The sequence below is a fragment of the Salvia splendens genome, chromosome 21 (assembly GCF_004379255.2).
Source record: "Salvia splendens isolate huo1 chromosome 21, SspV2, whole genome shotgun sequence".
NCBI lineage: Eukaryota > Viridiplantae > Streptophyta > Magnoliopsida > Lamiales > Lamiaceae > Salvia > Salvia splendens.
Window position 1 is genome coordinate 19,617,233 of NC_056052.1, and position 22,351 is coordinate 19,639,583.

The following is a 22,351-nucleotide window of genomic DNA, read 5'->3' on the forward strand; positions in this document are numbered from 1 at the left end:
TCTTTTGAGCATTTGGTTAATTTTAATTAAATTAAAACATGTCATGTGATATGAGACTTCATTTTCATGCCTTGGTAATGCTGACAAAGTCAGAGTGTCATGCGTTCTCCCTATTTGGAATTCGGAAATGTGATGAGTAACAGATTTTGGACTTCTAAATTGTTCGCTGAATTTATGCAATTCCTTTTATAAGTATATTATTGGATATTGGTTATTAATTAGAATAATGAACTTTGATCTAATTTTATTGTTTTCCACTAATATTAAAAATGCTCTAAAATATTTTTTATTTCGTATGTTATTTTCTACGGCGCCTCAATTGCCATATCTGATTAGTGTACATAGTTTTTTTTATTAATATTTAGCATAACTAAATCAACCTGTACTTGCCGTGAACTTTAATGGTAATCTAAATTATTACAAATGTTTCATGGTTTTTCAAGTAGATATGTTTTTGCCAAAAATGTCTTGTTTATATTGGATTTAGAAGTAACATACTACTACTCCTTCCGTTCCGCGGTAGTTGAGTCATTTCATTTTCTGCACTCGTTTTTTAGAAAAATAATACTAATAAATAATTAAAGTGCAGAAAAAGTAAAGTAAGAGAGTTAATAATGTAGATAAGACTCTTATATTCTGTCAATTACTTTACTCTCTCTCTCTATTTCAAGTATTTATTATCATTTTTTCAAGACGTGTGTAGAAAATGAAATGATCCAATTACCGCAAAACAAAGGGAGTACATAATACAAGTTTGTAATATTTTAAACTAATTTTAAAGTTATTGAAAAAATATTAAAATTGCACCAAAATTCATGACTTAGTACTAATTGTTTATGTCCAATAAGACTTTGTATTTCCCATTTAAAATAGGATAATAACCTTCATTTTATATTAATATACTTTCATTCTATCAAATTGTCGAAAAAATAAAATGACTTGAAAAATGGAAAATACAAGTTGTAACCATGAATGGTCTCATTTCTTGGTGTCGAAATGTTGACGTGACTTGTCAAGTTCAAATTACTACTCCTATAATTTAACTTCATAAAATTGATTGCAAAAATGTGGATTTTGGTTGTGCTCTAGACACAGCATTTTTCACAACCCTTAATCATACGCGACATTGGAGAGACGACGACTGTCTAAAAAATGAATTTCAGGATGTTTTTAACAAATTGTTAGTGGTTCATAAGCAAAACAAAATTCAATATATTAATGCACTCATCATTAGTATCATTTTCCTTAATGTACTTGCAGTGCCTTCTTTTCTCGTCTTCTCATAATTATATATATGAGTGATGCTAAATGACCATAATGTGGCCGACCATAAAGAGTTAATTTAGTCCATTTACATGTATAAAAAAATTAGAATTACCGATATAAACTTATATGTGTGTGAATGGACTTGTGAGTTGATACTTATCTTTGAATTTCATTACGTAAAACACATTAATATCACGAATTACTGTATACGTTGAACAACAATCAAGAAATGACAGTAGTAATAAGTTGAGCAAAAACTATGAAAGAGCAACACTAACATGTTGAGCAATATATAATGAAGATGATATAAAAGTAAAATCAAGTAGTATTAAACCAAAAATTTGAAAAAAAATCAATTTTTTTTGTTATTTAATTAATTTATGGCTGGCCATAACGTGGCCGCATAGCATTATTCATCATATATAGGCTAGCTAGAATTTTATTTTTTCTTGTAGTAGACTTTGCAATAACTTGCACAACATAACATATTAGAACATCTGCAATGGAGGGTTTGAGGGGCACCGCCCGCTTGGGTATCCCGGCAGGCGGCGCCATTCATTGCAGGTGAGGTGGGGGAGGGGTTCGGACGGGACGGTGGAACGATATGCAAAAGGATCTGTGTCCCGGTGCTAGGGGGTTCGATTTTATGATTCCAAATTCAGATTTCTATAAATCTAACCTCATTTCTCTTTTATTTTCATATACTATCTCCAACCTTATCTCTCAAAAAAAGTTCCAAACGAATCCGCTTTATTTAACGAGCTTTGTGTTGGAAGAGCACCAACCGTTGAGTTCACTGCCAATGGTCGTTGTTACAACATGAGTTATTACTTGGGAAATGAGATCTATTCATGTTGTCTCGTGATCGTGAAAACGATCACGTTTTCACGATCACGTCTCCAACAACTCGAAGAGGACGTTGTTCGCTCAAAGGCAGGAGGTGGCGCAGAAAGAAGTCGAGTGTGCATTCGGTGCTGTTCAATCATGTTGTGCGATAGTGAAAGGGCCGACTCTCTGGTGGTTCTGATTGATAATTATCTTCGTCATCATGTATGCATATTATAATGAATAATATGATAGTCGACGACGAAGAAAAAAACATTACTCAGTGGCATGATAAACATATCACTTCTACTTCTAGATCGACTATTGTCCTCAATCACCCAGCTATGCGGGAAGAAAGCATGTTGCCCACCAAGAATACTTTTTCGAAAATGTTTGGACACACACCAACGCATTCAAGTATTGTACTTTAAATTTTTTTAAGTTATAGAATTTGTATTTTATTTATATTAGTAAAGTGTTTTTAATGAATTTGTAATTTGTAAAATTTTTAATTTTTTTGAAGTATATTGGTTAATTATATTGTTATAATTTCAATCTTACAATTTTTTGAAGTGAAATTAATAAATAGTGCAAATTAATTCAAGAGAAAATTAGAGAAGATTAGCATTGTCAAAATTGTGATCAAGCGCAGAAAAGAAGTGATTGATGACATGACAACTAAATTACTTCATTCATCCACGAATAAGAGTCTCATTTCTTTTCCACACGACTTTTAAGAAATGTTAAGAAAAGTGGGTGGAAGAAAGTTAGTAAAATATGAGTCTCCCCTTGCATATATTAGTTTTAATGAAATGTAAGTGGATTGAGTTAGTGGAATGTGGGGTCTCTTTACCATTTATAGTAATTATGAACCGAGAATCCTATTCGCAGACAGACCAAAATGAAAAAACGGGACTCATATTCGCGGACGGAGGGAGTACATCTTAAGGATGTTACGAGTTTTATGAAATGTAAATGAAAGTGTATTGAAAATGTTAGTGGAATGTGGATTCTACTTTTATATATAAATATCTATACATATATAAAAGACGAGTTTTGGGCCTTCTTTTGAAATATTTATAAGTTTTGGACATCTTGAAAATTTAGGAGTTTTGTAATTGCTCAATAATGCAAATCAGCACAATAATAAAATCACATAATGGTATTCAATTGAAACGTTTTATCAATTGAAATTGTATAATGATATTCAATTGAAACACATCTATACATATATAAAAGTTGAGTTTTGGGGGCATTTTGGGAATTAAATTAATATTAATGAGTTATGGGCATGAATTTGAATATTTATAAATTTTAGTCCAAATTTGCTATAAATCTAAATATTTGGTCATCAAATTTCGTAGCTGCACCTATTTAGGCGTTTTACATTAGTAGGAGTAACGTATATTTATTAAAGAATTTCAATTATTAGAAACAGTTACATAAGCAGAAGCATCAAAAGTTTTAATTGGGCTATGTGAAACGGATGAAGGTTGTTCATATGCTAAAAATTGAAATAATTTTATATCAAAGTTTGTGGAATGCATTAAATTGTCATCTGTACAGTTAAAACTTACAATATTCTATATATATCGCACTACTTTTTGAAAATGATGGAAAAGCAAAGCTCTACACTACACACAAAAGAAATTTATCCAGGCATTGAGATTTCTCACCGAGAAGAGAAGCGAGAGATGAGAGAGTCACACCGGGCGAAACAGCGGTCTAACTGGGTGACTCCACGCTGTCAAGAAGAAGAAGATGCATCGTTAGCGAAGATCCGACGAGTGATGGGTGGATGGCCGATAGTGAAGAAGAAAAGGGGTTGAGTACCGTAGGAATTTAGAGAAAGAGGTATGAAGAAGCAGCGGCACAAAAGGAGAAGATAAAAATGTGGCGGTGAAAGTTAAGGGAAGTAAATTAGGTTTGTATAATATTTATTGGGTTGTATAGTATTTATCTTTTACTATCATTTAACATGGTTGAGTTAAAAACCAATATTCAAAGCCCAACCAATATGATTTTTTTAATCTCTATTATATATGATTTTTTTAATCTCTATAATATATTCTTAACTTATTGGTGTCGTTTCTTCTTTTAGTTGTTTAATCAACAATGTTATGCGACATATATATATATATTAAAAAAAAGGGTTTTGAAGAAAATAACAAAAATAGTCCTCCACTAATAAATTTAGAAAGTTGAAAGGATTTCTTATCTAATGAACCCTAAACCCTAAGCTAAAAATAGTATCTCATGCATTCTAAATAATGTTCTTTACTATTCAAATAAAAATTAATATAAAAAGAATAATTTGTTGATAATTTTCATGTTAATTATGTATGAAAACTTAAATTTGTAATATTTAAACAAATGCATAATTATATTACATGATAATTACGGTGATAAAGATTTGTAAATATTAGAATTTTACTATTTTCATAACTCATTATAGCAATAAACAATTGAAATTGTAAGAGATTTCTTTGTAGCGTATTTTAATTTTATGTAAAAATTTATTTATCGGCAAATATTTAATTAAAAGGTGAGTTTTGGCCAAATTTTGAATATCCATGAGTCCTGGGCAAAGTTTTTAGATATTTATAAGTTTTGGGTTTTTATATAATTGAATCATATTTTTGTGTAACTGCCATGCGTAAATTTGGATCAAACATTCTTTAATATTGTTTTATAATTTTTTTGACGAAAATTTACCAACAACGTTACATAAATGTTTTTAAAGATGATAATGTGAAGAGGTTGAAATTATAGATAATGTAACGTATAGCATTGACTGTTTTTAAGGATGATAAATGTGAACCGTTTCAGCCATTAAGAAAATATTGAAATTATCCTTCAATTTCATAAATTTCATGGTCAATTAGCATTTACTTTGAAACGGTTCTTCACTTATCTATGTGATGGCTATAAATATGTGTAATTGGCTAGCTGATGGCGATTCTTGTGTGAAGCGGCCATATTGGTAGTAGAGAATCCTACTGAAATTGATTAGGCATATTTTGATATTTAGAAATCGGAAGGGAGGATAGGATGAGTGGTGATGGTGATTATTTTTTGGCAATTACCATGGAGGCATTGGATTCTTCTTTAGGGTGAGAATAGATGGTGGATTATTTGGTTCATTTGAATCGTAGATTATAGTATTACTGTATTGATTCAATCATATTATGCTTTAGTAGGTTTATAGTTTATGGTATAAAGCTATAAAGGCCGACCCAATGTAAGATACCGAATACAGATCTAAAACCTCCAAAATAGAATAAATGATCAACAAAGTAAAATTGAACTGGGAGGGAGGGAGAATTTTATTGATATTTGGCTCATTTGTTGGTCATGATGAGTATATTTTAAAGTTAAGGGTTTAGGCTTTAAGTTTCAAGGTTTGGGTTTTTAGTGTATAGGGTCACTATATTGCAATGAAATGAAGATCGACTAGGAAGTGCCTCACCGGTGCAATCTTAAATTATTACAACGTAAACTTGCTCCTGCAGTTATAACTCAACGGTTAATTCATATTTTCACATAATTAAAAAGTGTTTTAATTTTAAGTCTAATATTGAAATGTCAAGACAATTTATTAAAATGTCAACACAAATATGTGTTGAAATTTTAATGTAATCGTATTGACATTGTAAAGAAAAGTTAGCATTTAAACGCATGTGGGGTTAATGTGATTGAAAAAGTATAATCCAAAGTAAGAGGATGTCGAATATTCTTTTATTTATCATTTCACAAATTTTATTTCGCATAATGAAATAAATATGAAGAAATTAAAATGACCCGTGCATCGCACGGGCGTGATACTAGTATATATAAAAGACGAGTTTTGGCCTTCTTTTGAAATATTTATAAGTTTTGGACAATATCTTGAACATTTAGTAGTTCTGTTATTGCTCAATTATGCAAATCATCACAATAATCAAATCACATAATGGTATTCAATTGAAACGTTTTATCAGTTGAAATTGTATATTGAAACGTTTTATCCATCACTGCTAATTGGAATTAATGTACTCGATTGAAATTGAAGGTCAAATTGAAATTAATGTCAAAATTTTTAAAATGGACATTTAAATTGTATACGAGAATAGTAGAAATATGGTTATGACATTAAATAAAATTTTTTAGCATTAAATTTATAGTAAAGATTTAAAAATAAGAACCTCATTCTTTTTTGTTGACTATAAATATATGATGTGTGGTAGCTATAAATTCATTCACTTACTATGTTATTTTCTATTTCTATTGCATGTGTCACTGAATTTTCGATAAACTTTATTATCTGGTTTCTTCTTCCGATGAAACTTTATTCTACAGTCTTCTGTAAGCGTGAATTTATAGATTTTATTAACTCTCATTGGTTACGGAATTGAAGGAATTATATACACTACGCGAATCGTGGTGTTGGAGGCAATTATTTACGCATAAAATTTAAAACTATTTCATGTAAGTATGAGATTTGTAGTTTATTTCGAGAATTGATATTGAGCTGTCAACATTTTCTTCATTTCATTTATAGATCGAATAACTAAAATCATATGCCTTATGAGATAATGAAATTTGATGCCGAATCGTCAGTTGATCGAGAATTAAGGAGGAAATAGGTTAAGCGGTAAGCTACAGTAGAAGTAGATTGCGGAAGAAATGTACAGATGAGTGGATAAGAAGATGTAAATTATAAAATGTTGTATTTATGTTTAGTTAAGGTTTTCTTTTATTTATTTCATTTCTAACTATTTTTATGATTGCGCTTGACCTTGGAAATATTTTTCACGCACAATTATTACAAGCAATATGTTATATATAGCTCACTTGATTTATTTTGTGTTCTTAAAAGACTGTTACCTTCCTGGAAATCATCTAGATTTATGTAATTTATGCCTTTTTTGTTTCCCCCTTTCTCATATGTGACAACATTTTTTTTGGTGGGGAAGCTTGGTTGCTGAGAACTATTTAATCCATCACTTCTCTAAGAGATTGGTTAATAACACGATAACTGCAACACAGTTTTGCTTTGTTTATTATTAGTACAATCTATCACAAAAAGTTTACTATTTTCTTATAAAATGTTCTCCAAAACTTATAAACTAATACGATATGGTTATCGTATATGAACTTTTTTATGTCCTGCATACTTATCCACTTTATCTTAATATTTTAATGGCTTTTTAGTATTGATGATTATTGTTATGTAAGAGTTTTTTTATGTGAATGGTATCGAAGTGCTTTTGTTGATGTGAATGGTATCGAATGATACAATATAAAATTATGATTATTGTTTTGTGGCAGAAATATTAATGTGGTTATCAGAAACTTTGAATAATTTTAAATAAAGCAAATTCCATACATTTATCTTAAATATGAGTATGTGTTCAGTTGGTTTCTAAAGCTTGTTAATCTTATGTTTTGAGATTGTACATTTAAATTAGTTTTTTATTTTTATGATTTTTAACTTTTAGATAATATAGTTGTATGATTTTAAGTAATTCATTGTGAATTTTCTGTGATGCAATATGAAAATTTTTTGTAAGAGTTAGTTAGCTTTTATGTGATCCGTTTTCTTCTCAACTGATAAGGCCACTCTTCCGTCTTCCCCAAAACCCAGACACTACTGGAGAGCTATGGCGTACAACCTCAGCGCCCCGCCTTCATCTTCCCTCTTCTCCGAAACAAGTCTATTCTTCACCTCCCTCTCTCCTCCTAAGCTCCCACTTCTCAGAACCCCCAAAAATCTCATCTTTCCTCCCAAACTCCACCGCCCAAACCTCTCCTTTCACATCTCCGCTGAACTCTCATTGCAAGAGCCACTCCTCAATCAGAAAGCGGTTTCTCCATCCAATCCGTTCGTTTGGGTCAATCCCAGAAACCCCCAAGCCTCAAAATTGATGCACAAATCTCACAATTCAACTAGGTATGCTTCTCTACCTCAACTTGCGGAAACTTTAAATTCCTGCGCTCCATTAGATGATGCTGTTTCTGGAGTGCTAGGTGTTCTTGGGGATAAGATAGAAGAGAAGGTAGCCGTGGTCATTTTGAACAACATGTCAAATAGTGAAACTGCGCCGTTAGTTCTTGATTACTTTCTGAAGAGGTTGAAGGTGATTAGAGAAGTAGTTTTGTATAATGTGACTCTGAAAGTGTTTAGGAAATGTAAGGATTTGGGCAAGGCAGAGGGTTTATTCAATTTGATGCTTGAGAGGGGGGTTAAGCCCGATAACGTTACGTTCTCGACTATCATTAGCTGCGCTAGAATGTCATCTTTGCCTGAGAAGGCGGTCGAGTGGTTTGAGAAGATGTCTTCGTTTGGGTGTGAGCCGGATAAGGTCACTTGTTCGGTGATGATTGATGTGTACGGAAGAGTGGGCAATGTGGCCGTTGCGTTGAGCATGTATGATCGAGCGAGGAGTGAGAAATGGCATCTTGATCCCGTTACCTTCTCCACCTTGATTAGAATCTATAGGTCGGAGGGTAATTATGACGGATGTTTGAATTTGTACGAGGAGATGAAGGCGTTGGGGGTTAAGGCCAATGCCGCTGTGTATAACGCGCTGTTGGATGCTATGGGGAAAGCGAAGAGGCCGTGGCAAGCGAAGACTATTTATAGGCAGATGGTTAAGAATGGAGTTGAGCCGACTTGGGGAACTTATGCTGCATTGATTAGGGCGTATGGTAGGGCTCGATATGGAATTGATGCGATTGCTGTTTATAAGGAGATGAAAGAGAAGGGCTTGGAGATGAGCGTTCTTTTGTATAATACGCTGTTGTCGGCTTGTGCTGATGTTGGATTTACTGATGAGGCTGCTGAGATTTTTGAGGATATGAAGAGTTTGGGGACGTGCAAGCCCGATAGCTGGACGTATGCTTCATTGATCACAATTAATTCTTGCAGTGGGAAAGTCGAGGAGGCGGAGGCCACGCTGAAAGAAATGTTGGAGGCTGGTTTCCAGGCTAACATCTTCATCTTGACCTCGATGATCCAGTGCTACGGGAAAGCTGGCCGTATTGATGATGTTGTGAGGACTTTTGATCAGATGTTCGAGTCGGGTATAGTTCCTGATGCGCGATTCTCTGGTAGTCTACTCAATGTAATGACTCAAGCACCAAAGGAAGAACTTGGGAAGCTGAAAGCTTGCATCGAAAAGGCTCACCTGAAGCTTGGTTACATAGTAAATCTCGTTATTGATGAAGAGGAAACGGATGGGGAAATCTTCAGGAAGGAAGTTGGCGAGCTCTTGCAGTCTATTGGTACCGATGTTAAAAAAGCGTACTGCAATTGCTTGATTGATCTCTGTGTTAGCTTAAATCAGCTGGAGAGAGCTTGTGAGCTGTTAGACCTCGGCCTCACGCTTGAAATATACACTGATATCATGTCAAGGACTCCAACACAGTGGTCATTGCACTTGAAGAGCCTTTCTCTCGGTGCTGCTCTGACTGCACTGCATGTTTGGGTGAAGGATCTATCGAAGGCACTTGAAAACGGAGAGGAGTTCCCGGAGTTGCTCGGGATTAACACCGGACATGGGAAGCACAAGTTTTCTGAGAGAGGCCTGGCAGGGACGTTCGAGGCACACCTGAAGGAACTTGACGCACCATTTCATGAGGCGCCGGACCAGATTGGCTGGTTTTTGACGACACAGGCTGCAGCGATATCATGGCTGCAGTCGAGGCAATCCGCTGCTTGCTAGACTTCCATTAGCTGGTAATCTGCTTACACAGTCCCCATAAGTTATTGGGGAAGTTAAGTTGATGTTAAATTCCAATTTCTTTTACAAAGAACTAATTTTTACAATGTTTGAAATTAGAATGTCAACTATGTATAATAAATTAGCTGACTTTCCAGTTTCAAAGTCATCTGCAGTTAAATATTCTTGGTTCAGGGAATGTTGCTTCAAGAATTTGACTGATTATAAACTGGGGTTTAAGAGTACTTTTTGTATAATTTATAATTTAGGTTTAAAGATATGATTTTTTAATAAGCAGTCGGTCCAGTTCATTTGGGTTTGAAGAAAAATGATAACATATAGTAATAAATGTGGTGTGCACGTATGATGTTGTGATATGTAGAAGTATATATAAGTTGAGGTCATTTGAAGTGGTAGTTATTCGAAAAATGGGAAATTGCATTAGAGCTTCGAGGAAAAAGTTGTCGTCTCGGACAGATGAGGTTGAGGTTCTGATACGGAAGCACAGCAGCAGCATGATCCAATTACCGGAAAGAGTGAAGATAGTGGTGAGCAAGAAGCAGTTGCAGAGGCTAATGGCGGAGGAGGTGCAGTTGAGACAAATGATGCTGCAATCGCTGCTCAGACGATCAAGAAGGTGGACACCGTCGTTGGCCGCGATTCCAGAGCTGTAGGGGAGCTCCGCTTGGCAGAGAATGTACATATATTGGTAGAAGAACTGTTACAATAAATAATGATAAAATAGGCGGGTAATTTATGAATAAAATGTAATGCCCTCTTTGGCATTCATACTCGTTTTAGTAAGTGACACTGAATTAGATGATGCTCATAACTTTTTCAAAACAATTTGGTGTGTTTATTTTTAAGATTTTGGATCATCTTCTTTTTTTTTAATTTTAATTTTAATTTTAATTTTTTGGTTTAGTTGGTTCGCTTCTCATCCATCAATCTCATCCATCAAATAGGTAAGGGATTTGAGTCACCATTTGTAACTGGAAAATTTATTATTGATCATCTTTTTGAAAAAAAACAACAATTACATTGCAATAAACATCAACAGTAGTAGCAATAGAACCAACAACAATAAGTCGTTTGCAAATTAATTGCCTGCATGGGCAGTGGAGTTGACTCCAGAGGGGCAGTTTTGCAAGAATAGCCAAGGATCGATTCGCACTACTGCTGTGTAGTTGCAGGTTATGACCCTTTCCCTTAGTGGGTCATTGCATACCCTGATTGAACACTTCTCACAATATTATCAAGACGAGATGCGGGGGCCCTTGGGGTTGGGGTTTCACCTTTTTGCTAGAAAATTAGTTTGTGGAGTATCAACTAAAATACTCCTTCCACTTTTTATCATTTTTTATAGTGGACCTCATATATTCCACTAACTCATTTCAATCCACATTTTATTATAAAACTATTATATAAAAATAAGACTCACTCTCAACTAACTTTTTCAACTCAATTTTCATTACATTTCTTAAAATTTGTGCCCGATCAAAGTGACAAAATTTAAGAGACGGATGGATGAAGTAATACTTTTACTGACTGTACAAGTTCATTGGTAAACATGGTCCATTGGTATGGTCAACGTTTTTTTTTGGTGCTAAACTCCGTTAGTCTGTACTTTTACATCAGTGTTTTCAATTTCATTCAGATATTTATCCATAAACACTCGTAACTACGGATGTGTCAGATTTGTCAATAAATATGTGGTAAAATTATTTTTGTAGTGAATTACAACGGTAATTCTAAATGACATAATTCTAAATGACATAATTCGACACTCGTAACTACCGATAATTCTAAATGATATAATTCGACGGTAAATTGTTTTACAAACAATAACATATTTTTGGGGTTCACGGGTAGAAAGTATGTTGGTAAACTCTACTTTTTTCGTAATGTCACCAACATAATAAATCAGTATGTTAGTAAAAGTGGAGTGTTGGTATGGTTGATAATGTTTATTGGTAAACTAGGTAATCATTTATGGTGTAAAATCTGCCGCTAAATTCATAGTACGAATTTTTTTGTTGTTGTAGTGAAGTAAAATTTAGAACAAATTAAAAGAACTTGCTACCACTATAAGTTATTGGTTGCTGAATGATTAAGCAACCAATTAGAAAAAGATGGTAGGGCATCTTTTCATGAACCAAGGTTGGAATAGTAATAGCCAAACTTTTGAGACATGGAACATTTATTACAGATGCTACCTTATAATTGTAATAACTATGTATCACTTTCTGAAATACAAAACAATCTTCACAAAACTAGATTGAAATGGAGACGTATGCAAAGCTCATTCATCACAGAAATTTGTTTATTGCATCCATTGCTGCCTGCAGCTTTGAGCCTTGAAGTTGTTTTATCAACCTCTACTCCTTTGCTCTCTACAATTTTCATTTATTTTTGGCCTCTTCTCCTCTCCACAGCTATGGTTTTGGTGGCTATAGTCGTCATAGGCCGAATTTCGCCAATACATTCGCCCGAGTTCTCCGGTGACAAAGAAGAAGAAGCGTTATCAGATTACGTAACCGGACAGCATGCTGAATTTCTGGACAACTACTAACAGAGACATTATTTCATGAATTGTAACCAAATGTGATTATGTGAACGCTAATGTTAATTCAAAGATATTTACGTGTTTTAGATTCATGTATTGTATTGTAACAGCCAGATGTAAAGCTTCATAAATTGGTTGTGTTGGAAAGAAGATTTCATTGAAGACAATAATCAAGGATAGAGTATTATTCATTTTTTTTCAGTCTTGTGTGTTAGTCTTTTATATATTTTTTGTAGAAATCATGGTAATAAATAAGCCCGGTCAATGGATTTTGACCACATAATAAATGTGACGAGACATTTAATTTTGTGAAATTAAATGACATAGCGTCGATCTACATTTTACGTAGATAAATGTAGTATATTCACTTTCTCAAATCCGATTTCCGGTGAGTGAGAAATAGTGGATTAAAGTTGGGCATAATTAGCTTTTAATTAAAGCTTGGAGTTGGAGCTTAGGGAATAATTAACTAGTGTTAATTATCCCACATTGGAGGATTAACACATCTTTTAATGTGTATAAATTAAGTGACTTTATGTTACTTAATAATTATAATGGACCAAGATGGGTGAAAGAGCCCACACGCGCGCACACGCGCGTGCCGCCGCCGCCCGCCCGCTCGAGCCCGTGCCCGTGCTCGCGGGCCCGATCTCGATCTTGATCTTGGATCTTGGCAATTGGTCTGTGGTCTTTGGGCTTGGTGCTTGTCCCAAACTATTCTTTTTAAACCACCGCCGAGTCAGCAATCCAAGTGGCTTGACACGTCGTCAAGCGAGGCACAGTCACAGCTGCCACGTGAGAAATCCACACGCTCCACAAACGGGTGGCACACTCCAGCCACACGCCTGTAACCGACGTCGGTTACGAATTGCCATGATGAGCCTTCAATGGCTGGTTGACCCTGCATGGTGGCTTGGCCTATAAATAGGCTAGCCATACCACTGCATTAGAAGACACATATACAAGCATTCTGCATCATAAGCTCTCTCCCTCTCTCTGCATTGTCTTTCTGTCGAAGCTCTGCTCTCTACTCCATCCCGTTCGCCGGAGCTCTACTGATTGCGGTGCTGCATCAATAGAGACGTAGCCGTTTTACCTTTGGGGACGACACGCCAAACCGAAGAGCACTACCGGGGCGTATCTCGTATTGCGGGAAGAGGCCTCCTCAACTCGGCTAAACTTAGTTCACGGTTACCGTTTCGAATTCTGTAATTTTCTTTGTAGTTCAGTTTCATCTTCTGTATTTCTTCTTTTGGGTTGTATTACGCCCGGTTTTGTTATCTCTTGTAATCCCCAGAAACCAACAATCGCAAGACGAGATAACTTGCCTTTGAAGGGATTTGGACCTTTTAAACTGAACTTAATAATTTAGAAACTTAAAACTCCTTTGCTGGAGATGTCGACGGAATCTAACACCACTGCTGCCGCCACCACCGCCGCCATTCCTTCCACCATGGCGACCACTGGACCGGTCAATACGTCGTCAATTCCAACGATGATGCTCACTCCCGGGCGCTATCCCTCTTCATCAACAACCCCTTGAGAGTTCGTTAACCCCCTTGGGCTCACTGGTGGATCCACCTCGAGTGGATCGGTTGGTTCCACTTTTAGTGGTTCCTTCGGATCCTTTAATGGATCGAGTGTTGGGGCCTTCGGGCCTCACACGAATGCTGGGGCCTTCGGGTCTCATGCGAGTGCTAGTCCCTTCGGGGATAGTACGTTCATGGCGGGCTCTATGCCTAACATGAATGGTGGGGGCCCTATGCCCAACCATGTTGTTGGCTCCTTCGGGGGCAACGGAATTGGTTCCTTCCAAGGATCAACTGCGGCAACTTTGGCACCAAGAATGATGCCACCTGCCGAGAAACCACCCAAGTTTGGAGGATCAGACTTCATGAGGTGGTATCAAAAGATGTTGTTCTACTTGACAACATTGGGCGTCGCCAACTTCCTCACGGAGAACGAGCCGCCCGCGCCAAGCGACCAAGAGACTAGGCTCGAAGTCATGGCAGACTATGAAGCTTGGAGGAAAGGAGATTATCTTTATAAAAATTTCATTCTAAGTGCATTAGATGATAGTTTGTACAATGTATACTCCAATGTAACCACATCTAAACAAATGTGGGAAAGCCTAGAAAAGAAATATAGCATAGATAATGCTGCAGGGACTGAACAGGTCGTAGCGTCCAAGTTTATGGACTACAAAATGGTCGACTCTCGACCCATCATGGAGCAAGTCCAAGAGCTCCAAATGATCATCCACTCATTAATGGCTGAAGGGATGACCTTGCCCGATAAGTTCCTAAGGTGCACGATCATTGACAAACTCCCTCCAAGTTGGAAGGACTTCAAGAGTTATCTCAAGCACAAGCGAAAGCAGATGACCTTTGAAGACTTGATCGTGAAGTTGCGCATTGAGGCAGATGTGCGCAAAAGCGACCAAAAGGCTAAGGGATTCACCCCAAATGAAGCCAAAGCCAACCTGTTGGAGCGGGGCGGTCCCTCCAACAAACGCCCTCGCCCAAACCGTCCAAACGACAAAGGGAAGGGAAAGCAGCCTTCAAAGAAGTTTGAAGGCGACTGCTACAAGTGTGGCAAACCAGGCCACTTTGCTAAAGACTGCCGCAGCAAGAAGAAGAAGCCGGCTGCCCACGTCGTTGAGAAGGAGTTCAAGGACTGGGATGAGAACGACCTCATTGCTGTGGTCACTGAAGAGGTCAACCTTGTTAACAACAACAAGGGTGGCTGGTATATTGATACCGGCGCTACTGCACACGTCTGCGCAGATAGAAGTATGTTCTCCACCTACAACAACGTTGAAGGGAGAAAGATAAACATGGGGAATCAGGCCTCGTCTGAAATCCTCGGAGTTGGTGATGTAATCCTCAAGATGACGTCTGACGTCTCAATCACCTTGAAGGATGCGCTGCACGTTCCGGACATCCGGAAGAACCTAGTTTCAGGATCAATACTAGTGAATAAGGGTTTTAAACTTGTATTTGAATCCGATAGGTTTGCATTGTATAAGTTTGGGAAGTCCCTCGGAAAAGGTTATGTAACCGACGGACTTTTCAAGCTTAGTGTAGCAACACTGCGTGTTCCAAAGCCATTGGCTAATAAGAATAAAACATCTACTTCCTCTTATTTGACCGAGTCTTCAAATTTGTGGCATTGTAGATTGGGACATGTAAATTCAAAAGCCATTAAAAGATTAGTAAATTTAGATTTACTAAAGGCTAATGAAGTGGATAATCAAGATAAATGTGAAATTTGTCTTGAAGCAAAAATGACTAAGTTGCCGTTTCATTCGGTTGAACGAAGCACAAAACCCCTTGAATTAATTCACACGGATGTATGTGATTTAAAGATGGTGCAAACAAGAGGTGGTAAAAAGTACTTTATCACTTTCATAGATGATTGCACAAGATATTGCTACATTTATCTTTTAAGAAGTAAAGATGAAGCAATAGAGGCGTTCAAAAATTATAAGAACGAAGTTGAGAATCAACTTGGTTGTAAAATCAAAATGATTCGAAGCGATAGAGTAGGAGAATATGTAGCCCCGTTTGAGGAGTTATGCAACGCAAGTGGTATAATTCATCAAACAACTGCTCCATATTCACCACAATCTAATGGTGTTGCAGAACGCAAAAATCGAACTCTAAAAGAGATGATGAATGCACTGCTTCTAACTTCAGGATTACCACATAACATGTGGGGGGAAGCTGTTTTGACAGCCAACTATATCTTGAATAAGATCCCTCTCAAACGAAAAGATGTCACTCCTTATGAGTTGTGGAAGGGAAGGAAGCCATCCTACAAATACCTCAAAGTGTGGGGGTGTTTGGCAAAGGTGATGGTTCCTCCGCCCAAAGAAGTTACAATCGGACCTAAGACGGTTGATTGCATCTTCATTGGATATGCACTTAACAGTAGTGCATATCGATTTGTTGTTCATAAGTCTGAAATATCGACTATCACAGTAGGAACAACAATTGAGTCGAGGAATGCTGTATTTCTCGAAAATACATTTCCTTGCAAAGACAAGGAAAAAGTCTCAACCAATTCTGAGACAAGAATTGAAGAAGCCACTAGTTCTAAACCAGTGGAAGAAGAAGCCACTAGTTCTAAATCAGCGGATGCGGAACCTGAATCGCGCAAGCGTGCAAGGCCCGATCCAAAAGATACAGTACTAAGACGTGGTAATAGAGTCAGAACACCAAAAACTTTTGGTCCTGACTACATTGCTTTCATGTTGGATGAAGAACCAACATCGATAAAAGTAGCCTTTGCTGGCCCAGACGAGCTGCATTGGAGAGAAGCTGTTCAAAGCGAAATTGATTCAATTTTGCTAAACCACACTTGGGTGTTGGTAGATCTACCTGAAGGTGCGAAACCTCTAGGTTGCAAATGGGTACTTAAAAGGAAATTTAAGGCCGATGGAACAGTGGATAAGTATAAAGCCCGATTAGTAGTAAAGGGTTTTAAACAAAAGGAAGGACATGACTTCTTCGATATCTATTCACCTGTAACAAGGATTACATCTATCCGAGTGCTTCTCGCTAGAAGATGAAATCTATATGGAACAACTCGAAGGGTTTGTAGTACCTGAACAAGAGAAAAAGGTATGCAAGCTAGTAAAATCTCTATATGGATTGAAACAAGCGCCATTGCAGTGGCACTTGAAGTTTGATAATGTGATGTTATCAAATGGGTTTAAAATCAACGAGTGCGACAAATGTGTCTACATCAAGAGCACTAATAACGGTCATGTTATAGTGTGTCTCTACGTTGATGATATGTTAATCTTGGGTAGCAACACTCAAGTAATTAACGATACAAAGGCCATGTTAAAGAGAAACTTTGACATAAAAGACATGGGTCTAGCCGATGTAATTCTTGGAATGAAGATTCTAAGAACGAATGATGGAATCATCTTAACACAATCACATTATGTTGAGAAAATATTGAATAAATTCAAAGCCTATGATGGCGCGCCGGTTAAGACTCCAATTGAACTCGACGTTCACTTGAGCAAGAACAAAGGCGAGCCCGTTGCACAAGAAGAGTATGCACGGGTCATCGGGTGCATTATGTAGTTGACTAATTGCACTCGACCTGACATTGCTTGTGCCGTGAACAAGTTGAGTCGTTACACGAGCAATCCAAGCAAAGAGCATTGGAGAGCTCTTGTGAGGGTTTTGAGATATTTAAAACATACTCAAAATCTTGGGCTACATTTCTCGAGATACCCCCCGGTACTTGAAGGGTACTGTGATGCCAATTGGATATCCGATAATAGAGACTCACTTTCAATAAGTGGATAAGTCTTTACTATTGGGGGTGGTGCTGTATCGTGGAAATCCACAAAACAGACATGTATAGCCCGATCAACAATGGAATCGGAGTTCATTGCCTTAGATAAGGCAGGTGAGGAAGCCGAGTGGCTTAAGAACTTCCTTGAAGATATTCCATGTTGGTCTAAGCCAGTGCCACCAGTGCTAATCCACTGCGATAGCCAAGCGGCTATTGGAAGGGCAAACAATGGTTTCTATAACAGTAAGTCTCGACATATACGTCGACGACATAACACCGTGAGACATTTGATCACAACTGGCGTGATTACAATTGACTATGTGAAGTCAATAGATAATCTAGCGGATCCGCTAACTAAAGGGTTAAACCGTGATCAAATGAATAAGTTGCTAGAGGGAATGGGTTTGAAATCCACAAACTAAAGAATTATCATAGTGGTAACCCAACCATGATGACTGGAGATCCCAAGAACTTGGTTCAAAGGGACAACTAAGCTATGAGAGTTCATGAGAAACACTCAACTATATCTATTCTCTAGAGAGCAATAGAGTGTTGGAGAACTTGCCTAGTGGTAAAGGCCAAGTCTATGACTTCTAATGGTTCTTATGAATCTCAAAGAGATGGAGTTCTCAAAGAGACCAAGTATGGCAAGGTACTTGACTAAGAATCACCTATGTAAGTGTGAAGTGCGGTCGCTTCATAAAACACACTTATGAATCCAAAGTGGTGTCCAAGACCGCAATGGACACAAAACGTGAGAACGGATGAGGTTGAGGTGTTTAAGCGTTAACACCATTGTCTCGGTGCACGCCGTGGGAGATTAGTTCAAAGCATCGCGCTACTAAGCCGCCTGTGTATCCGATGGTGTCGACTATGGAAGGTTCAAGGCCTACAACTACCTATCCTTATGCTTATATACCTCTCGAGGGTTGAGCTTGTGTCTGCATGCATATGCATTCGGCTATTTCCACTCATGTGGGGGATTGTAGAAATCATGGTAATAAATATGCCCGGTCAATGGATTTTGACCACATAATAAATGTGACGAGACATTTAATTTTGTGAAATTAAATGACATAGCGTCGATCTACATTTTACGTAGATAAATGTAGTATATTCACTTTCTCAAATTCGATTTCCGGTGAGGGAGAAATAGTGGATTAAAGTTGGGCATAATTAGCTTTCAATTAAAGCTTGGAGTTGGAGCTTAGGGAATAATTAACTAGTGTTAATTATCCCACATTGGAGGATTAACACATCTTTTAATGTGTATAAATTAAGTGACTTTATATTACTTAATAATTATAGTGGACCAAGATGGGTGAAAGAGCCCACACGCGCGCACACGCGCGCGCCGCCGCCGCTGCCCGCCCGCCCGATCCCGATCCCGATCTTGATCTTGGACTTAGACTTGGACTTGGACTTGGACTTGGCAATTGGTCTTTGGGTGGTCTTTGGGCTTGGTGCTTGGCCCAAACTATTCTTTTTAGACCACCGCCGAGTCAGCAATCCAAGTGGCTTGACACGTCGTCAAGCGAGGCACAGTCACGGCTGCCACGTGAGAAATCCACACGCTCCACACACGGGTGGCACACTCCAGCCACACGCCTGTAACCGACGTCGGTTACGAATTGCCATGATGAGCCTTCAATGACTGGTTGACCCTGCATGGTGGCTTGGCCTATAAATAGGCTAGCCATACCACTGCATTAGGAGACACATATACAAGCATTCTGCATCATAAGCTCTCTCCATCTCTCTGCATTGTCTTTCTGTCGAAGCTCTGCTCTCTCCTCCATCCCGTTCGCCGGAGCTCTACTGATTGCGGTGCTGCATCAATAGAGACGTAGCCGTTTTACCTTTGGGGACGACACGCCAAACCGAAGAGCACTACCGGGGCGTATCTCGTCTTGCGGGAAGAGGCCTCCTCGACTCGGCTAAACTTAGTTCACGGTTACCGTTTCGAATTCTGTAATTTTCTTTGTAGTTCAGTTTCATCTTCTGTATTTCTTCTTTTGAGTTGTATTACGCCCGGTTTTGTTATCTCTTGTAATCCCCAGAAACCAACATTTTTTGCATTCTATTTTCTATTAGGTTGATTCTCATCACTGTAACTAGAATTGGAGCTTGTACAAAACCCAAGATTATGATCTTGATACTACAAAAATAATCGGGTTTACCCACAATTATTTAATTTAAGGGCTAATCATGTATTTAAACATTGTGTAAGAATTGATATATATGTGCCCGTTTGATATTAATCTTATGATAGAAAGACGAGTTTGTTTGTCTCAATTTCAAGTGGATTATGTTTAATCATGTTTTTGTGAAAAGTTTGATGTCTCCTATTTTAAAAACTTTGTTAAAAAGCATTAAAATTGAGAATTAAAATACACTCAATACTTAATTTAACTGAGTTTGATCCTAAAATTTCTTTATTACTCCAAGATAAGGATATGGGGTGGAATCAATAGTGTGCCCGATGGAATATACACGTGATGTGGTTGAAGTACTCAACTTAAAAAATTTTGTGGCTTTAAATGCAATCCCTCCATCAACATTTCCATCATATTTTAGACTTCTTTTCAGATTTGTTTTTTTTCCCATAATTTCAAAGTTTAAAATTTAATTATAATTAAATCACTTTTCAGATTTGTTTTTTTAATGTAAATTGACGTACTTTTAATTAAATTATAATTTTATTGTGAATGTTCGATGCAACTACTAATATAATTATGACAAGACAAGAATATTATCTACAGACTAATTTTCTAATTTAATTATTGCAATTTGAATCTTACATAATCCCTCCATTCATCAATACAAGACCAATTTTAATCGGGCACGGGTTTTAAGAAATGTATTAGAAAGTTGGTGGAAAATGTTAGTGAAATACGAGTCATACTTTTATGTATTAGTTTTATAATAAAATGTGAATGAGATAAAAATAGTAGAATGTGAGGTCCATTACCAAAAGTAGTGAAAAAACAGATGAAACATTTATTGATGGACCGAGGGAGTACTATCAAGACTATCAAACAACGACGGGTACTATATAATAATCAAAACACCAATTACAAACACTAACTTTAAATCTACTCCACCGTTCCAAAATAAGAGTCAATTTATGTTATTTTGGTATGTTCTATAGTAGGGGTCCACTTTCACTTTTACTATAAACAGTAAGTAGACTCATATTCCACTAACTCATTCCACTCACATTTTATTAAAGGAAGAATAGCTTTAAAAATCATGAACTTTTCCCAAAATTTGATATTTCCCACGAACTTTAAAAGTTGTGGGAAATACCATGAACTTTGATAAATGTGCAAGTTCATTGATTTTGGGGAATATGATTATAATTGTAGTTAGGATTCAAACGATAGCGTTTTGCTATTTTAAAAACGATGCATTTTGTCTTATTTACAGAGGTTATGAGTAGGACATTCGGCGAGCCACGTCACTTAAACTTGGCCGACAAATTAATTTCATGGGAAATCTACACATCATCTATCAAAGTTCATGGTATTTTCCACAACTTTTAAAGTTCGTGGGAATATACCAAATTTTGGGGAAAGTTCATGATTTTTAAGGCTATTCTCCCTTTATTATAAAACTAATATAAGTGAGATTCATATTCCACTAACTTTTTCAAACTCATTTGCCCTTACATTTCTTAAAACTCGTGTTAGAGTACACAATGTGGACTCCTATATTGCTTAGCCAATCTATTGACCGGATTCAATTTGATCGATTGAGCATCTACTAAAGGGAAAAAAAATGAAATTTTAAAACATATGAATAATACTCCCTCCGTCTGCAAATAGGAGTCCCGGTTCACTTTTACCATAAATGGTAATAGGGTCCCACCTTCTGAGAGGATATGGGCTATATTAGATTAATATGGATTAAATAATTATAGTTGGGCTACAATTATAATTAGTCCATAAGCCCAATAATCATGAAACCCTAATGACTCTTTGTCTATATAATGGTTATTTATTCTCCATTGTGGGAGAAGAGAAATATCGTAACATTAGAGAGAAAATACGTAAAGCTTTGTAGAGAATTCCTAGCTTTCTCTATAGAGCGATTGTACCGAGGAATTGTTCCTGCATCGGATCAGAATACACGTGGACCTCGATAGTAGTGGATTCAACTTGCATGACACAATCGTAGAAGAAAACACAACAACAAGTAAGATTTAGTTCCGTTGTGTATTACGTGTTCAACTTGCAATATGATTATGAATCTAGATCTGTTATTCTTGTCTGCAATTTCCGCTGCGCTCATTAGATGAATACAAGAATTCCTAACAGTGGTATCAGAGCTCAGGCTCGATTCATAATTATTTTGTTTGCAAATTATTTGTGGATTAACCGTGGTAATGTAATTGGATTTTAATTTACTTAATGCAATTGGATTTCAATTTACGTAATGAGAAATTGGATTTCAAGTTTGAAAATTGAAATTAGATTTCAATTAAAATTTACGAAAAACTCTGCGCTGGTTTCTAAGAAATTAGATTTCTTAGTTGATGAGGATTTTGAATGTGAATTTAGTTTCTTAATAAACGAAAATTTAGATTTCGAATCAATTTCTGAAAACAATTCAACTTTCAAAATTTGGAATCTAAATTGGTTTTGAATTGGATTCCAAGTAAACTGAGAATTGA

General features: G+C 36.7%; 1 protein-coding gene across 1 annotated transcript; it reads left to right on the top strand.

Moving 5' to 3' along the window:
- The first annotated feature begins 7,576 nt into the window (after positions 1-7,576).
- Positions 7,577-9,988, top strand: LOC121785518 (pentatricopeptide repeat-containing protein At4g16390, chloroplastic-like). The gene has a single exon (XM_042183973.1). It carries the CDS (start codon positions 7,734-7,736, stop codon positions 9,795-9,797), a length of 2,064 nt encoding a protein of 687 aa, XP_042039907.1. The 5' UTR covers positions 7,577-7,733; the 3' UTR covers positions 9,798-9,988.
- The last annotated feature ends 12,363 nt before the right edge of the window (positions 9,989-22,351 follow it).

Coding starts and splice junctions, on each gene's coding strand:
- LOC121785518 (XM_042183973.1), top strand. CDS start 7,734: ATGGCGTACAACCTCAGCGCCCCGCCTTCATCTTCCCTCTTCTCCGAA.